This window comes from Trichechus manatus, unplaced genomic scaffold, assembly GCF_000243295.1.
Source record: "Trichechus manatus latirostris isolate Lorelei unplaced genomic scaffold, TriManLat1.0 scaffold00025, whole genome shotgun sequence".
Classification (NCBI taxonomy): domain Eukaryota; kingdom Metazoa; phylum Chordata; class Mammalia; order Sirenia; family Trichechidae; genus Trichechus; species Trichechus manatus.
Window position 1 is genome coordinate 5,859,340 of NW_004443961.1, and position 20,382 is coordinate 5,879,721.

Sequence of the window (20,382 nt, forward strand, 5' to 3'; positions counted from 1 at the left end):
CTGGCTAGCTACTTCTGAAAAGTCAGCTACTGAAAACCCTATGGCACACAACTCTACTCTGACACACACGGGGTTGCTATGAATCAGAACTGACTACTCGGCAACTGTTTTTTGAAATCCCGTCTCACCTAAAGTCTCACAGTACACCAACAGTCTTTGCTTCTATTAAGTTCAAGCATGACGAAACCGGTACAGATTTACTCATCCTCCCTCCCGCCACCCAAATAAGACACCTCGGACTCGCTTCCTGAGTTCTGCTGTTCTAAGCCTCTGGCACTGTTGCTACTTCACTGGGATCATGTTTGTCACCCTTGGACTCTGAGCAGTAAGAGCCTTCGAATTCCCTTTACGAGCGGCCCTAAAAGGTTCTCAGGAACTACTGTGAGAACCTGAGAAGGAAAATGAGGAAAAGGACAAGACTGCGACTTCCCTGGCGCAGTGTCTATTCTACGTACTGGAGTTGTTCATACGTTTCTGTTAGCACAAAGTGTTCAACTGATTTCCAAAGCTTTGAAAATGGCTGGCGTAGTGAAAAGACCAGAAGGGGAGTCAAACAATGACTTAGTTTGGAGGTCAGGCCCTGTCACCTCCTGCTGCAGGAGGGTAAATCCCTCTCCTTGCTGGCAACAATCGCGGCGCTGCCTACCTCACCGAGTCTTTGTGATGCTCAAACGCCGAGAGTGTACGCGCCACCTGACAAAACAGCTTCCGCTGGATTCGGCCTTCTGGCCGGAAGTCTCACCTCCCTGACCCAACCCGAGCCCGCCCCCGCCGGAAGTGGACGTCTCAGGCCGAGGCGTTGCCCCCGCAAGGCGGGACCGTGACCCGCTGACCATTCAGCTAAGGCGCCGTTTCACCGGTCATGATATGGATCCCTCCTGCCCGGAATCCAACCCCACAGGCCAAGAGTGCGACCCCGAAGGCCTCCACTTCGACCCTGCCAGCCAAGATTATTTCTCCACCAAGCAAGAGTTGGACTCTCTCTACCAAGAATTGGACCTGGACTCCCTTAATGAGGATCTCCTTTTGCACGCTATGCCAGACACCATGGCAGAGGCCCCTGTGGGCACATGTGAATCCCACATGACTTCTGAACCAGAGGATCTGACGGAGGCTCGGCAAAAGGAGCTCAAATCCGAGCTCACTGAATTGGAAGCAGAAATTGTAACCCTGCGCCACATGCTCGCAGCCAAAGAGGGACACTGCAGGGAGCTCAAGAGGAAGCTGGGCGTCACAGCCTTCGTAAGGCTGAGGCAGAATCTGTCCAAGAGCTGGCATGATGTTCAGGTCTCCAATGCCTGTGTGAAACAAACGACGTCAGCTGCCCTGTCAACTGTGGGCTCTGCCATCTGCAGGAAGCTTGGACACATGAAAAAGTCAGCCACGTTCAAATCTTTTGAAGGTCTGATGGGAACAATCAAGTCCAGAGTCCCTGGTGGCAGAGAGATTGGCAGTGACTGCCTTCCTTCTCCAGCGGGGAGTGAGAATGATCCACACCCAGGTACAGAGCCGGAATGAGCCCCTCGGTAACCTTACCTGGCCATCGAACCCGTGCAAAAATATCCTTCCCTCATCACAGTTGCAACTCTGCCCAACAAAATAAGCAACCAAACCACAGTGGTAAAATTAATCCAGGAAATAGAGTCCAGTTTTGAGAAAAGTAATGTACGTAGATTTTTCCTGCTGTTGAGTGGATAGAAAACCAAAGTTTTGTACCTGGCTAGTTTACACTAAAGTTTGCAGATGAAATGTAGCACTATGCTAGCCTTCCTGGGGTTATATTTAAATGGACAAGACAATGACTCCAGAAAAGGTTTTAGGCCAAAGCCCAGACTCTCTTTTGGAAAGCTAGTCTATCAGAAGGCCAAAGTAGGTTTCTGTTTAGGACTGGGGAAAGGTATGAAATAAGTGTAATTTTATCCCCTCCCCAATTTCTTCTGTCCCTGTGTCTCACAAGGAACAGCCGACTTGAAAGCTCCATCTGGCCTACAATTTTCATTTTAAAAAGATGATCAAGAAAGCTGTCCGTTTCTCTGAGACTCCCAAAAAGGGGAAAAAATAGTAGTGGAGTAATTGTTACACTAATGTTATATCTTTTATAAAACTTGGTTTTTTTCAAAGTTCCTAATTAAGCTAAGCAACTTTAGCCTCAATTTATGAGATAGTTACTACTTTGAACTTAAGCTGAAATTGTACTTTACGTTGCCTTGTGCTTTCTTTGTCATCTTTTTGTACATCAAAATAAAGGTTCTGAAGTTTAACCCTTGTGGCACCATGCCTCTACCACAGCAGCATGCCACCTAAAATGAAGAAAATTGCTTCTCTGTTCTTCAGCAATTCCTAGTTAGTTACCACCTCCCACTGAAGGGCTGGAGGGGAAACAACCAAAGTCAAGAAAGATAAACCCCTATCCTAAGCAACAGTTGAAAGAGAATGCCCATCCCTGTAATGCTGGCTGTTATGCCTTTGAATAGACCCGGCTAACATTATACATCCCTGGTCCGGCTTGACTCCAGTCTGTCCTGGTTTATAGCTAACCCCAACTGAGAAGGAAGCAGGACCTGCCCCTCGCAGGACAGGACTGGGGAGGAGGATGTCAGGATAGTAAGCCTGGTTTGGTTTGTTCACACTTTCTGATACCTGATTTTCACAGGAGCTACACATGGGGTCGCCATGAGTCAGAATCACCTCAACGACAACTGGTTTGGTGTTTTGGTTTTATGGTGGTTTTTTGCTTTTTTTTTTCCTTTTCAATTTTCAAAATGCCATGACTTAGCAGCTTCTTTCATTTCTCCAGTCACACTGCCTGAGGTAGAAGTTTGCGTCTTACAGACTCTCAGTAGGGAGACTCTCGGACCTTTATTTGTTTGAGTACATATCAATAACCTCTCACTGCCTAAAGGTAGCACCCCCCACCCCACCCTCAGCTTAAGAAGGTGATTCTATTTTGCTGATTCTTGAATGCTCCCCGCTACATTCCTTTGGTTTTCCTACAAGCAAAACCAAATATCGCTGTAAATGCGAAAGCACTTGGGAAGCTGTAAAGCCACTGATGAATCCCAGCCCTCACAGATTTGTGAAAACAAAGTTGTGGTTGGATTAAAACAAGATATTCAGCTATTTTACATGTTTGTTTGTTGTTGTTGTGTTTATCAACCAAAATGATTTTCTATGCTGGAGAACTAGAGTTGAATCTGCAGCATGCAAAAAGCAAAAGTAATCCAACAGGCAAAGATTTTGACCTTATATTGCAGACAGGCTTGTTTTAGGGAAAATCTCAGACTGACATCATGGGCCAAACTCGGAATATTGTCTCTTTTATTTAACAGTTCATACAAATGCAGCAACAGTTTCCCCCAGTAAATTCTCAGTTCCACAAGAGCAGTAAAGAGCATGTCTGTTTTGTTCTTTGTATTCCCATGCAGGTTTAGGGTAGATGTTCAGTAAATACTTGTTGTATCAATGAAGGAATCAATATCACATACCTCAAACATTAAATCTTGGAACCAAGAGATAGTCAGCAACATGAACTGGTTGACAAGTTCTTCCTGCTTTTAAACAAGGCATTTTACTTCTCTATTCAAAAACAATTTGAGACCCTACTGTGTGTCAGGCACTGTGCCTGGCTCTGAAGTCACAGAAATTAATTAGACAGGGCCCGTGCTTTCTAGAAACTCTCAGATTTTTAGGTCATTACAATTCCCTGCCATAGATCCTAAAATAGAGCTCTATTCTGGAGACAAAGTAAACCCTGAGGAAGGGGAGTCAACTCTGCCTCAGTAGGTCAGAGAAGGCTTCAGAAGGCAGAAGGTCTTAGTAGGAGTTCACCAGACAAGAGTAGAACATTCCAGACAATATCCAGAGGAACTGAGTCATGAAGGAATGTAACAGAATGGCATGTTCCAGGAAATACCAATAGGCCATTGTGACTGGAGAGGGAGGGGAAGTGGTGAGAGATGAGGACAGAGAAATAAACAGGAGCAAGTTCATAAATAAGGAGTATTATGTGCTATCTCAGCAAGCCCTGGTGGCACAGTGGTTAAAGCACTTGGCTGCTAACCAAAAGGTCGGTGGTTCGAACCCACCAGCTGCTCCACGGGAGAAAGATGTGGGTTTGGTTTGCGTTTTTTTTTTTTAATAGGCTGTTTCAGAAATTACTATTTAATCCTGTAGGAAATGAGGATACACTGAAGACACTTAAGTTAAAAAGTAACAATCAAACTTGTTTCTTATATAGAGCACGCTGGTCACCATAGAAACAGATTGAGAAGTATTTAAGAAGTAGAATCTCCAAGACTTAGAAACCAGCTGTATAAGGGAGAGGAATAGGTAGAGTTGAGAGACGATAAAACCAGCTGCTGTGGAGTTAATTCCAACCTACTCGTGGCAACCACGTGTGTGTCAGAGTAGAACTGCTCCATAGGGTTTTCAATGGCTGCTTTTGGAAGTAAATCACCAGGCCTTTCTTCTGAGGCACCTCTGGATGGACCCCTACCTTTTGGTTAGCAGCCAAGTGTGTTAACCATTTGTACCACCCAGGTACTCCATAATATCTATACTAACCAAAAAAACAAACCCGTTGACATTGAGTTGATTCCAACTCATAGTGACCCTATAGTAGAACTGCCCCACAGGGTTTCTAAGGAGCGGCTGGTGGATTTGAACTGCCTGCCTTTTAGTTAGCAGCCATAGCTCTTAACCATTTCACTACCAGGTATCTAGTATCTATACTACCACCCAAATAATTGACTGTCTCAAGAAGAGAAATGGGTTCTTCTGGAAGTTGAAGGCTTGTTCACCTCTACCCCAATTCTGGTTACCCAGACCTCAGACCTATGGCATCAAAATTGATGCATCCATGATAGAGCAGGAGGCCACTTGTTCCAGGAGATTCTCTCTCCCCTTCCCCCCTCCCACTCCCAATAACTTTCAGCTGATTAAACAAGGAATGGTTACCCGACTTGGAGGAATAATTCATAGACTTGGCTGAGTCAGACTTTCTTTCTAGAACACTAGAACTAAGAGATGAAAATATTCAATCAGATGGGGACTGAATCTGTACAGTCATATAGATCTGGGGCTTTGTTGGAACACATCCAACCAGAGAAGGTGGCCTACTGAAGGGAGAGCACAGCAAACATGCAGAGAGTTGCAGTGTGACCACTTAGACTAATCTCTTAGCCCAGGCTAAGGGCAGGATACAATTCCAAAGAAATGAATGTGAGCTGGGTTGTGATGCCAGAATTTATCCACTACAGAAATCCTCTCTAATACTCCTCAAGTCTCATATCCATACCAGGAGAGGATCAAGGTGACAGAAACCATCAACCCCTGGCCTTCTGATTCTCCCTGCGTGTCTTCATGTGTATCTACTCTTTCACAATTTCCTGGCACCCCAGACCCTACTCTTCACCCTGTACCACCTCAGTCTGCCTCATCAATCTGGGGAGGGCAACCTGAGTGTCCCATTAACTGGGTACTGGAGTTCTGGTCACATCATGGCAAAATCTGGTACTTATTCCCACTAGTAAAGATATGGGTCAGAGGGAAGTCTTGGGAACCACTAGGCAAACTAGGGAAACCATACCACCCTGACCAAGGAAGTTATTTGTTTGTTTTCTAATTGTGAAATTTTATTTGTTCATTCAACAAATATTTATTGTGCACCTACTATGTGAGAGACACTGTTTAGGTATAGGGATACAGCCACCAGCAAAAGAGACAAAAAAAAAAACCCATGTATCCATCATGCCACTGAAAACTCAGCATGGCTATTTGCCAATGACTGTGAACACTTTTTATAAAAAGTCCTGGTGAAAACTGATTCCTTCTTAATTAGCTTGGCTTCACATTTTATGTAGCCTCTCTCTTTTATTTTGTCACATTTTAACTTGGTAGTATGTTTTCAAATATCCTAATATTGACTTAGAAACCAGGTGCTAGGAAGCTGCCCTTCGAAATGGCCCATCAACCCCAAACTCCACAAACACAAGTAAAGGGCGCTACATCTGCACGCCAGCCCATAAATATTCATACAATTTGGCCAGTCAACGTTCCTTACCAGCACAAAAATCCCATGTAATAATTCACTGCATTTCTCTACCACCAACATACACAATCCCATAGCACTTATAGCTTCTAGACCATTATTTACCTCAAATTCCCACATTACTGAGCATTATTACCATCGTAATGGTTGACACCTGGAAAAGACACAGACTGCCCATGGAGAATATACCAAACCCAACCCACTGCCGTCAAATCAATTCCAGCTCATAGCAACCCTGTAGGACAGAGTAGAACTGCCCCATGGGGTTTCCAAAACTGTAAATCTTTACGGAAGCAGACTGCCACATCTTTCTCCCACAGAGTGGTTGGTGGGTTCGAACCACCAACCTTTCAGTTAACAGCCAAGTGCTTAACCACTGTGACACCAGGGTTCCTTGGAGAAGTATAAAATACCTTCAAATGCACCAATGAGCACTGGGTTGAGACAGCACTGGAGATGCTGTCAGGAACTTCCAGAACATCTGCTCTACTCAACCCTGCCCCAAACTGGAGGATTGCTTCCTCAGAATATTCAAAATTTTTATCAACCCTATATTCATCTATCTTCCACTGATCTTTACTGAGCCTAGTCCCAAAACCTGGGCTGGGAAGCCGAGCACTTAGCAGAAGTATTAGACCCCTGCTGGTTGGTATCTTGGCCTCCTTGTATACCTAATAACAGGCAGAGGTGATGGTACTGAAAATTCAGTCGTGGGAACCAGCCCCTCACCTCAAGCATATCCCAAGCCCTCATCAGGGCCTTTCATGGATCCCTAATGGAACTGGGTAGGGAACTGGGGGAAGTGAGGCTTTGCAGCAATCATCCTGGATACTCTCATTTATCCCTGGCCTGCTGTCACTCTGAAATCGCCTTCTCCCTCTGAACTCTGCCTGTTTGACTCCAAACCGTTGGCTCTGCATCCTCAACTTTGAGCCTGCTATTTAAGCTAAGTGTCCCCATAAAATGACTCTTGCCTTTTCTTACTGGCTCTTTCTGATTTAGTTTGCCCCTTTGATCTCTGACATTGTGTTGCTCTGTTTAAGAAAGTTCATCAGAACCTTAAAGGAGAGGAGATGGGCAACTTACACATTTGTGGTTGCCAAAGCCCTGGTGGTACAAAAGGTTAAGTGCTTGGCTACTAACTGAACGGTTGGTGGTTCGAACCCACCCAGCAGCTCTGTGGTAAAAAGTCCTGGTAATCTGCTTCTGTAAAGATTACAGCCAAGAAAATCTTATGGCGCAGTTCTGTGTCAATGTGGTACCTGTGAGTTGAAATTGATTCGATGGCACCTAACAACAACAACAAAGATTTGCTGGTTTGCAATATGTATGTTTGCTCAGAAGGCAAACATATTTATAATAATAAGAGCGAAAATTTATGTGCCACTTACTATGGACCAGGAACTATTCTAAATGCTTTTCATACCTTAACTGTTTAATCCTCACTATGAGTTGGAATCGACTTGACAGTGATGGGTTTAGTTTTTTGGGTTTTTTTATAGCTCTTCAAGGTAGGTTCTTCAGACGAGGAAACCAAAGAGGTAAATGAAATTCAAAGAGGTAAAGTAACTTTCCTGAGAATACACAGCTAGTAAGGGCAGATCTGAGATTTAAATAAGGGATTCTGAATCTAGAACCCCTCACTCTTATCCATTATGCAGCATAGTTTTATCACCTGACCCCCACAACCAACCAATTGACCTGAGTTTTGCCTGAAAGACAAGGACTCAGTAATCTTTTTGTATATCATGGCAATAAATGTTCTTTCAGATCACCACATGGTAAATCCCTCACCTACAGATTTTTACTCAAAAGTCACCCCTCCTGGCCACCCATATACAATTTTAACCACCACATCCCCCTTCCTAGCTTTATTTTATCACTATCTAGCATAGATTATATTCATGCTTTTATTTTTAATTGCTTTTTTTTGCAACTATGTCTTGCTTATTGTCTGACTCTCTCATTACAATGTAAAATCCATTAAGGACAGGAATTTCTCTAAGTTTTGTTTACTATTGTATCTTCAGCTTTGAATGCAGTGCTTGGCACATAGTAAGTGCTCAATAAATGAATGACAGGCCAGAAGGAAGCCCAGAGGCTGATTGGGTCTTCCTCATATCTCATCAAACTCCACAAGGCAGGAAGTAGGCAGATCTGGGGCAGACAAAAGGGACCTGATTTGTGTTTAGAATGGGGTGAGCGTGATGACAAATAGCCACTTCAACAAAAGGTCAGGGTAGCTGAAGTCAGAAAGGCAAACTGGGTTCAAACCAAGGAGGCATTTGAAATCACTGAAAACGTAAGGGCATGAAAGCAAATGAGGCCCAAATCTGCCACACACATGCCCCTTAAGCCGTGTAGCTTTTACTACTTCTGGCTTCACCTGCTCAAGTGTCTGCCTCCAGAATGCACTGCAGGCTTCTCACTCCTGTTTTGGAGCTCCTGCCTTTAGCCCAAGTAGGGGGGGTGGTGATCCGGAGAATGATTCGCAAGTTGGCTCAGCTCCCTCACAGTTTACTTCCCTCCTAAGGCTTGCCAAAAGCAAATCAAACCCATCGCCGTTGAGTGGACTCAGAACGAACCTGTAGGACAGAGTAGAACTGCCCCATATAGTTTCCAAGACTGTAATCTTTTAGGGGAGCCCTGGTGGCGAAATCGTTAAGAGCTCGGACGAAAAGGTCTGCAGTTCAAATCCACCAGCTGCTCCTTGGAAACCCTGTGGGGCAGTTCTACCCTGTCCTATAGGGTAGCTATGAGTCAGAATTGATTCATGGAATGAGTAATCCTTACAGAAGCCAACTGCCACATCTTTCTCCTGCTGAGAGGCTAGTGGTTTGGAACCACCAAAGCGTCCTAGCCCTCCCCCAAGCAGCTCGCGGAAGTGTCTCCGGGCTCCACCTCCCTTCTGGAACCCCTTACTTTTCCCCCTGTTCTTCTTGTTACCTCGCACGTGTATTTCACCTCTCTCCTGGTCCCTTTTGGTGGGATCTTAGTTGTGGACTACGTTCCTGGCTTTTGATTTTGGCTTCTCTGCTTGGTGCTATCTCTTAAACAAGCACTCTACTCGGCAGTCTCTGAACAGGTCTGATCCAGTATCTAGGGCTCCTAGTCCTTCAGGAGGGGATTTAGGGCAAAGGAATAGAGAGAAAATCTGTAACGCACACCTTCTCCCGGCCGTGTCCCCGCCCCCCACGCCACGCAGCTTCTCGTCAACACTAGGGGGTGCTGTTCGCGCTGTCATTTTACCCTATTTCGTGCCGCACAAATCCCACTCTCATGCTCTTCACCCCCAAACTTCCATCTGCCACAACTCCTGATGAAATCCTAAATCTAGGATTTCCTCTGAAATGTGGATAAAACTCGCACTAGCTCCTAAAGTAGAAAAAGACTTAACTATTAACTAGGGTTCAGTGGCTGTGGAAGCTAAAACCAACATGGAGTCCTTTTCCCCGTGGCGGAAGTGCATGGCTACTACCTGGTTTCACAGGGCAAAAGTTTAAGATGATGAAGTAACCCTAACTTTCAGAAACAGTAATTAGCTTGCCCTGTAAATTTATGTATAATCAACAGTTTCTGCTCTTTAACTCCTGCTTTCCAGACAGGCAGATGCCTTGTTATCTGCCTCCGCTCAGTAGGCGCGAATTCCCCGCGCCCACACCCCACCGCCCCCCCGAAAAAAGAAAACTGCAACATTTGTCTTCTTAAGCAAACTAATATTTCAGAGAAGAAAGGGTTTCGAAGGACATTCTAATGAACCTCTGAAAAACCGGCTAAAACCGCCTGGACTTTCAGGACTCTCTTTGTTCCCCTCTGACTGTATTAACCCTGATGCTGCCACATTACTTGGAATACGCGCTTGAGGCTGTGTGTTCCCTGATCCGTGAATCGTTGATAGAATAATAAATATCTAGTATTGTCTTTAACCTTGTTTTCATTCTCAGAAATTTGTTTCCATTTCTTGTGTTAGAGAGGTGGGATTCCCTAGGTAGCTTCTGTGATCCTGAGATCAACTGCCGCTTCCAGCTTCAGTGCTGAGCTGAGTCGGTTGGGCTCCTTCCTCTCCACTTTATCTCAGCGGTGCTCAGGTAAAAAAAAAAAAAAAAAAAAAAAGTTCTCGTAAACTGAGCTCCGCACCTTGCATGCTAGCTCTGCTGAGATTTCTTTTTCGATTTGTGTTTTGAATTGTCGACTTGGAAACTGCTCTCCCGATAGGTAGTGAAAAATCCAGTATGTATTGTGAGTTTGGTGAATCCTAGCGGTTAAGACTGTCTCAGGGTGGGCTATGCTGAATCAAAGATAGAAGCTGATTTTCCTAGTGGAACTCTGGCAGGCTACGTGGCCAAGAGCTATGGGTCTAGGTCTTGTTTATGTCTGAAATTTTGTTTGAGCTCCCTAACGACAGCATGTTCAATCAGTGGCCACTTTAGGATACTTTCCAACTGGAGAGACTAATATATTTAAGGCCTAAAATACGAGACTAGGTCTCTAGGCAGAATGAATTAGGTTCGGAAAGAATGAAACCAGGTTTCATATGGTTGTTACGAAGGAATCCCAGAGTCTTTAAGCCACAAAAATCTGTGGGCATGGGTCAGGCATCTTAGAATCTCGCGACGCTTGTCTCTGACAGAAAGACACCCATGAAAGGATAAGCCGGGACATCAGATGGGCCAGAGCACTAGGCTGCCCACCAGCCACAAGAAAATTCTCCCGCAACGAGACACACTATGAAACAAAACACGGACCAAGGCCTGCGGCAGACTCCCTGCTAGGAATTCTATCTGACTCTGGGAAACCAAAGTTTCAACCTAAGAGAATAAGATTCTTAACATCTACCTTAGTCATCTAGTGCTACTATCACATAAATACCACAAGTGGAGGGCTTTAACAAACTGAAATTTATTTTCTCACAGTTTAGGAGGCTAGAAGTCTGAATTCAGGGTGCCAGCTCAAGGGAAAGGCTTTCTTTCTCTGTCGGCTCTGGAAGAAGGTCCTCGTCTATTCAGCTTCTGTTTCCTGGTTCCTTGGAGTTCTCCATGTGTCCTGACATCTATTTTACCCCATCTCCTCTCTGGTTTGTTTAATCTCTTTTCGTATCTCAAAAGAGATTGACTCAAGATACACCTTACACTAATCCTGCCTCTTTAACATACCAAAGACAACCCATTCCCAAATGGGATTATAATGACAGGCATAGAGGTTAAGATTTACAACACATATTTTGGGGGACATAATTCAATCCATCCCCCATTCATCTGTCAGTTTGTTGTACTGATGTGGCAAGACTTAAAATGAGAAGAAACAGCTGCAAACATCCATTAATAATCGGAAGGTTGAATTTACAAAGTATGAATCTAGGAAAATTGGAAATCTTCAAAAATGAAATGAACAAATAAACATCAATATGCTAGGCATTCGTGAGCTGAAATGGGCTAATACTGACCATTTTGAATTGGACAACCATATGGTCTATCATGTTGGCAATGACAACTGAAGAGGAATGGCATTGCATCATGGGCAAAAGAACATTTCAAGATCTAACCCGAGATACAATGCTGTCAGTGATAGGATAATATCCATAAGCCTACAAGGAAGAAGAGTTAATACAACTGTTATTCAAATTTACGCACCAATCACAAAGGCCAAAGATGAAGAAACTGAAGATTTTTACCAACTTCTGCAGTCTGAAATTGATCGAACATGCGATTAGGATGCAAGTTCAAGTTCAAGCTAAAGACAATTAGAACAAGTCCACGAGAGCCAAAGTACGACCTTGAGCATATCTCACCTCAATTTAGAGACCACCTCAAGAATAGATGTGATGTGTTGAACACCAATGACCGAAGACCACACAAGTTGTGGAATGACATCAAGGACATCTGACGAGAAGAAAGCAAGAGGTCATTAAAAAGATAGGAAAGAAAGAAAAGACCAAAATGGATATCAGAAGAGAGTCTGAAACTTGCTCTTGAATGTCAAGTAGCTAGAGCAAATGGAAGAAATGATGACGTCAAAGAGCTGAACAGAAGATTTCAAAGAGCAGCTAGAAAACAAAGTAAAGTATTATAATGACATGTGCAGATACCCGGAGTTAGAAAACCAAAAGGGAAAAACATGCCAAAAGAATGAACAAATCTGTCTTGGAAGAAATACGGCCAGAATGCTCCTTAGAAGCAAGGATGGTGAATCTACATCTCACATACTTTGGACATGTTATCAGGAGGAATCCGTCCCTGGAGAAGGATATTATGCTGGGTAGAGTAGAGGGTCATCAAAAAAAAGGAAGACTCTCAACAAGATGGATCGACACAGTGGCTGCAACAATGGGCTCAAGCATAAAGATTGTGATGATGGTGCAGGATTGGGCAGTGTTTTGTTCTGTTGTACACAGGGTCACTATGAGTCGAAACCGACTAACACCTAACAACAGCAATTCAATCCGTAACACCCTCTGTCCAGTAAGGCTACCTCATGTTAGAGGAGCAAAAAATAGGGAGAGACATAACACCAGTGACCCAGGGGCCGCCCAAAGTAATATTGGTGCATCTGTCCAGGACTATGGAGACGTAGGAGAGAAGGGCCCAGCAGGAATCTCCAAAGAGCACATAAAAAGACCAGTCTGAGGGACAGATTCCCCTTTAGCCATCTTGCAGGCCCAAAGAGCACAATGTGCTAAATAAAGAACTGTCATACGCCTTTAACTCTTCTTCACCTTCAGCCTTGACTGTGGGTGACATAGCAGCTACTGAATAGGAAGAACTGTGGCAAGGACAAGAGAAAAGCAGAAGTACCTAGCCCCTTTTTCCTTGCAAATCATGTTCAGAGTTTGGATATTATAATTAAAACTGTTGTGATGGTTAAGATTGTGTGTCAGTGAGGCTGGGCCATAATTCTCCGTGTTTTAATGTAATCACTCCCAGGATTGAATATACTGTGAGCAGCCAATCAGATGAAAGGGAGTCTCCCTGGGGGTGTGGCCTGCATCTGTATATAAGCAGACGTTCTGGCTTTTTGCTCTCTCTGGATCCTGCAGCTGTTTCCTGTGGTCTCATCTCCCGTTCTTGGGACTTGAGCTGTCAGCTTATCTGCTGAACCTGGGATTCATGGATCTTCACAGCCTGTGAGTGGGAGCCCTGCTCTCCAACCTTCCGATCTTGGGCTTGTCAGTTTCTGCAGCTGTGTGACTTGGGAGAAGCCTCTACCCTGATCCATGGACTTGGGACGTTCTAGCCTCTACAGTTGCATGAGCTGTTTCCTTGATATAATCTCTTTCTATATATATATATTTATACGCTTTACTGGTTTTGCTTCTCTAGAGAACCCAGCCTAAGACAACTGTGTTTCTGACTAAAATTTGTTCCCTAAGAATAAACTGGAAAGCCATGAGACCAGCTCAAGTTTTTTTTTGAAGAAGGAATCTTGCCATCCTCGCTTCCAAGAAGCCCTATGGCTGTATTTCTTCCAAGACAGACTTGTTGGTTTTTCTGGCAGTCCATGGTACATTCGATATTCTTCAACAACAACATAACTAAAAAGCATCAATTCTTCTTTAGTCTTCCTTATTCATCGTCCAGCCTCAGCATGTGTATGAGAAAATTGAAAACACCATGGTTTGGGTCAGGTGCATCTTAGTCTTCAAGGTAACATCTTTGCTTTTTAACACTTTAAAGAGATCTTTTGCAGCAGATTTGCCCTGTGCAATGCGTCATTTGATTTCTCAACTGCTGCTTCCTTGGGCGTTGATTGTTGATCCGAGTAAAATGAAATCTTTCACAATTTCAATCTTTTCTCCATTCATCATGATGTTGCTTTCTGGTCCAGTTGTGAGGATTTTTGTTTTAAGTTTAGTTGTAATCCATACTGAACTATGTAGTTGTCATGGTTTGAATTATGTCCCCCCAAAAATGTGTGTATCAGTTTGGCTGGGCCATGATTCCCAGAATTGTGTGGTTGGCCTAAATTTTGTGATCATAATTTTATGGTAAAGAGGATTAGGGTGGGATTGTAACACCATCTTTACCCAGGTCACAGCCCTGATCCAATCAATGTAAAGGGAGATTCCCTGGGGTGTGGCCTGCACCACCTTTTATCTCTCAAGAGATAAAAGGAAAGAGAAGCAAGCGGAGAGCTGGGGACCTCATACCATCAAGAAAACAGTGCCGGGAGCAGAGCGTGTCCTTTGGACTGGGGTCCCTGGGCAGAGAAGCTCCTAGTCCAGGGGAACACTGAAGAGAAGGCCAACAGAGAGAAAAAGCCTTCCCCTGGAGCTGATGCCCTGAATTTGAACTTTTAGCCTACTTAAACTAGGAGGAAATAAACTTCTCTTCGTTAAAACCATCCACTTGTGGCATTTCTGTTATAGCAGCACTAGATGACTAAGACAGTAGTCTTTAATCTTCATTACTAAGTGCTTCAAGACCTGTAGTATGATGGATCACTTTTGTGTGGCCTTTCTAGCCATGATCTTGTAATTCCCTCCAAAATGATTGGGCAGGACTGTGCAGATATGGTAATTGTGGCCCACAGAAGGGATTGGTCAATTTTGTCATCCTGCTGGGCTTAAAATGAGCCATCCCAGAGGCCAGAGAGAGAAGATCCCACCACCAAAAAGGAAGAACTACCAAGAGCCAGCACGTCCTTCAGATCTGGGATCCCTGCAATGAGAAGCTCCTGGACCCAGGAGACAACAAGCTGTAACACTGAAGGTAGCAAGATGTGGTAGCAAAGATGTGGCGGCAGAGACCTGGCAGCAGGAGATGGCATGGTGGACTTTCCAGCTCACAGACAGAGAAAGCTGAGTGCCTTTGGGGAGAGGCCTATGGCCAGGGAGAGGCGTGCCTGCGAGCATGGCTGGGAAGAGACTGTCTTGATGAAAGAGCTATATTCTGAATGTTCCTGAGCTTGAATTGTAACTTGTTACTTCCCTAGTAAACCCCACAAACCTGAGTATTGTCTGTGAGTCCTGTGTGGCCATTGCAATGAATTATCAAACTCAGCAGAAAAGTAGAGAGTGCTGTGTAGGGATGGTTGGTGTCAGAGTTGGTAAAGATGGTGGAGAGAGGAGGCTTGTCTGGTCTCTGCCTCATGGGAGTAAGTCTTGCACTATTGATCTTGGTTCTCCTTCCCCCTTGTGGGGTTGGAGGAGGTCAGACACTGCTCCCACACCATTTTTACAAGTCCTCTTCACTTACAGCAAGCAAGGTTGTGTCATCTGAATATTGCAGGTTGTTAATCCTGAAGGCCTATTTCATCTTCTTATAGTCCACCTTCTCTGATTATTTGCCCAGCATACAGATTGAATAAGTATGGTGAAAGGATACAACCCTGACACACACCTTTCCTGATTTTAAACCACGCAGTATCCCCTTGTTTGGTTTGAACAACTGCCTCTTTGTCTATGTATAGGTTCCTCATGAGCACAATTAAACATTCTGGAATTCCCATTCCCATTATGTTATCCATAATTTGTTGTGATCCACACAGTTGAATACCTTTGCATAGTCAATAAAACACAGGTAAACATCCTTCTGGTATTCTCTGTTTTCAGCCAAGATCTATCTGACATCAACAATGATATCCCTGGTTCCACGTCCTCTTCTGAATCTGGCTTGAAATATTGGCAGTTCCCTGTTGATACAACCACTTTTGAATGAATGATCTTCAGCAAAATGTTATTTGTGTGTGATATTAATGATACTGTTCAATAATTTCTGCATTATGTTGGATCACCTTTCTTTGGAATGGGCACAAATATGGATCTCTTCCAGTCGATTGGCCAGGTAGTTGTCTTCCAAATTTCTTGGCATAGATGAGTGAGCACCTCCAGCACTGCATCTATTTGTTGAAATATCTCAATTAGTATTCCATCAATTACTCGAGCCTTGTTTTTTCACCAATGCCTTCAGTGTAGCTTGGACGTCTTCCTTCAATACCATCAGTTCTTTGTCATATGCTATCTTCTGAAATGGTTGAACGTTGAACGATTCTTTTTGATCCAGTTTACTCTGTGTATTCCTTCCATCTGCTTTTGATGCTTCCTGTGTCATTCAGTATTTTACCCATACAATCCTTTAAAATTTCAATTTGAGGCTTGAATTTTTTCTTCATTTCTTCCAGCTTGAGAAATGCTAAGTGTGTTCTTCCCTTTTGGTTTTCTAACTCCAAGTCTTTGCACATGAGTTTATGTAGGATCTTTTTTTCTGTTGAATTGGGTCTATCTCATCCAAGAATTGCTGTATACATTTTAAGAAACTATGTTCCCCGTATGTTTGTCTTCTGTGGTGTTGAGTATAGTCTGGATTTTGAGCTGGCCTCACAGATTGGTGAATTTATGTGGTTTTTATGTCTCATTTTGTTTCTGAGTTTCTGTCTCCACTCAGGAAGCCATGACTGGCAGTTGCTAGGTTTTTTCTTTTCCTTTCTTTTTCCTCATAAGATAGACTTTTAAGTCTTAGTTTTTGTTTTGTTTTCTCTTCCAAGAAAATTTTTTTATTAATTCCAGAATGAGAAGAGTTTATCTTTTGTCTGTCAGAATACCTTCACCAACTTAAACGTATGTAAATGAATTGAGATTAATCGATTCTTTCTTGATAATGAGCCTCTGAGACCCACACTGCTCCAGAGAATGTTTTGAAAAGACCTCCAAACTCCAATCAGGTGAAAACATTTTTTAAAATAAAAGAAAATACGATAAATAATGTGGACATTAATGACATCTAAAATAAAAACACTGTCTTAATACAATTACCAGATAATGGGTGGATCCCAAACATAAAAGACCTGTGGGCAAATCTAAGGTTAGACTGAGAAAACATAAGAAATTGTAAAGGTTTGAATGGAAATATAGACTATTTAGACAAACTATTTTTAACACAAAAATTAATTTTATTCTATATGGTAACCAAAATCAAAAACACACACCGTTTACAATAGCTCTAACAATGAATTATTAAGTATAAATCTAACAAAGCATGTACAGTAACTGTATGCTAATATTTATAAAATGTTGATAAAAGAAATCAAAGATGATCTAAACAAGTGGAGAGACATGCTGCGTTCATGGATTGGAAGACTCAACCTATTAATTATGTTAATCTTCCCAAATTGATTTACAGATTTAATACAACTCCAATCAAAATTTCAGTAGAACTTTTTTTTTTTTTTTTGCTTCCCTGCTCAGATTTTTTTTATTGTGCTTTAGATGAAGGTTTACAGAGCAACAATTAAACACATATATTGTTTTGTGATATTGGTTGCCAACCCTGCGACGTGTCAACACTCTCCCCTTCTTGACCTTGGGTTCCTCATTTCTATTCGTCCAGCTTTCCTGTCCCCTCCTGCCTTCTCATCCTTGCCCCTGGGTTGGTGTGCCCATTTAGTCTCGTATAATGGTTGAACTATGTGTATTATTGTTTGTTTTATGGACCTGTCTAATCTTTGGCTGAAGGGTGAACCTCAGGAGTGACTTCAGTACTGAGTTAAAAGAATGTCCAGGGGCCATGCTCTCAGGTTTCTCTAGTCTTTGTCAGACCAGCAAGTCTGGTCTTTTTTTATGAGTTAGAATTTTGTTCTACATTTTTCTCCAGCTCTGGTTGGGACCCTCTATTATGATTCCTGTCAGAGCAGTTGGTGGTGGGAGCTGGGCACCATTTAGTTGTGCTGGGCTCAAACTAGTGAAGGCTGTGGTAGTTGTGGTCCATTAGGTCTTTGGACTAATCTTTCCCATGTATCTTTGGTTTTCTTCATTCTCCCTTGCTCCAGATGGGGTGGGACCAGTGGAGTATCTTAGATGGCCACTCACAAGCTTTTAAGACCCCAGATGCTACTCACCAAAGTAGGATGTAGAACATTTTCCTTCTAAACTATGTTATGCCAATTGAGCTAGATGTCCCCCAAGACCATGGTCCCAAGCCCTCAGCCCAGTAATTTGGTCCCTCAGGGAGTTTGGATGTGTCTATGAAACTGCTATGACTTTGCCTTGGTCAAGTTGTCCTGACTTCCCCAGTATTGTGTACTGTTTTACCCTTCACCCAAGTTACCACTTATCTATTGTCTAGTTAGTTATTTGGACAAAAGTTACATCAACAGTAATTATGTTTTGTAGTATATAGGCTTAAATTAATTTCCAAGATTTTTAGGTAGTTTACTGATATTAAATTGAGTGAATGGATATTCATTATAATTGAAGTTTATAGGCTCTTGCTTTTCCTGCCACAGAGAAAGTGTGTGTATATATATGTATATGTATGTACACTTGTGTGTGTGTGTGTATATGTATATATATATCCTTTCTCTGTGGCACAAAAAGTAAGAGCCTATAAACCTCAAGTATATATACACACTCATATATATGTACATACGTATCTATACATATATATATATGTATCTCATATGTGTATATATATATTTTGGTCCAGTAATACATGTGTTCATTTTTGCCACTTAAAGTATTGTACTATAAGAGATACTTAAAAAGAACAGGAAATTTAAAAGGGAATTTATCTGATATGGTCAAAGTTCTTAAAAGTTTGATAATGGAGACTTTTTTAAAATAAAGTTTGATGGGTTAGTTTCTGAGGATTTTTAAGATGTTTAACGTCAAAGAGTATATAGAGCAAAGAATTGCGTTTCTCATTGTTAAAATAACAATTTTTTTTTTTAATTAATGGGTTGAAGAGTTAATTTTATTCTTTGTGCAATCCGCTCAAAAGCAAGAGTTCAACAATAAATTCCTGAGTCAAAAACCAAGCTACATGGCTTTGGAAAAAGTGAAAGTTTTTACCTTTAAGATCTTTGATTAAATAACTCAAGTACTGTTTCTTGGTGACCTGTGATAAACTCCTGACAACTTTGAAACTTTGTGGAAAGCCACAAAAGATTTGTTTCTGATTTACAAAAAGAAAAATGCTAAAAAGAGTTTATTTAATATGTTATGAGTTACATGAAACATGTTGTCAAATCAGGAGAAGTACCAAATCTTCTTTGAGTTAAAATTTATGTGTCAGTAATGTTTGCCTGGTATTAAATAAAAAGTGCATAATATCATGTCATAATTTTATTTTTGAATTGCTAACTTGGTCACAACTTTGTTTTCTTTGAATCTAGCATCATCAAAGCCAATGGTTTTAACTGGGGAATTCACATCGTTTACCCATGGAGTTTTTATTACTTTTCAGATGTTTAGAGACTTGATAATCTTGGTATATTCTTGGTATATCCTGACTATTTAGTGTTATGTCTCAAGATTACTATGTGTTATATCTGAAGCTCTTTGAAAACAAGGTTAGTTATTATGATTAGAGAAAGTTTTCTTTTTTAAATTGAATTCATTTGGCTTTGCATCACTTTTATAATTAATTCCCATCAAGTCTTTCACTTCAAGAAATAAATACTGAAATGACTAAGATGAGAGAAGTAGTTCTTCAAAACCAAATGGCCCTTGACATCCTTACTACTGCGCAGAGGCCCCTGTGCCATTATTAAAACTGATCGTTGTGTTTATATTCCTGATAGTAGTACTAACATCACTCACTATGTTTCCCATATGCTACAGATAGTACTGAATCTCAGTAATCCTGTTCCTTCTTTGACTGATATTTTAAATTGATTTAGTTCTTGGGAGATAATGGAAGAAAATATTAATTTACCTTGGTCTGTTTCTATCCATCTTTGTATTTATCTTTATAACTATAAAATGTTTTTTGCCAATCAACTGTTGTATTTCTAAGGAATGTTGTGTACCCAAAACTACTCATCCCACAGATAAACTGATACCAATCACTTGTGCTTTTTAGCAAAAAAAAAGTGTAATTATTTGCCCTTTGATATACAAGTATTGGCTAATGTTCTTCAGGTTGGCTAAGGAGTTTCTCAAATTTGGCCCAAATCTTCCATTAATAAAACCCCAAAACAACTCACCCTGAAGATGAGGCCTAATAGCATGACAGGGTGAAGAAAAGAAACATGAAGTAAAACGACATGAATTAAGGTAAGCAACGAAGCCATCAACAACAAGAAGTAAAAGTTCCTTCAGAAGAAAGGTTACTCCATTTGTAGATGATCAGCACCTTCTAGTGGAGGTTTAATCAAAAGGAGGAAAATTTGGCTGTGGAAGCTAAAACCAACCTGGAGTCCCTTATACCATGCCGGAAGAGCATGGCTACTACCAAGTTTCACAGGGCAAAAGTATAAGATGATAAGTAACCTAACTTTTAAAAATGTTAATTAGCTTGTTCCTGTAGATTTATGTATAATCAGCAGTTCCTGCTCTTTAGCTCCTGCCTCCCAGACAGGCAGATGCCTAGTTATCTGCCTCGGCTCATCAGGCATGGACC

General features: G+C 42.0%; 1 protein-coding gene across 1 annotated transcript in view; it reads left to right on the forward strand.

Annotated features, from left to right (window-relative positions):
- Positions 1-867: 867 nt before the first annotated feature.
- Positions 868-20,382, forward strand: part of TPD52L3 (TPD52 like 3) — a 45,316-nt gene continuing 25,801 nt past the window's right edge. Inside the window, exons 1-2 of the mRNA XM_004373543.1 lie at positions 868-1,501; positions 10,998-11,050. Of these exons, the coding sequence (XP_004373600.1) occupies positions 868-1,501; positions 10,998-11,050 (687 nt within the window). The remainder of the gene's footprint in view (positions 1,502-10,997; positions 11,051-20,382) is intronic.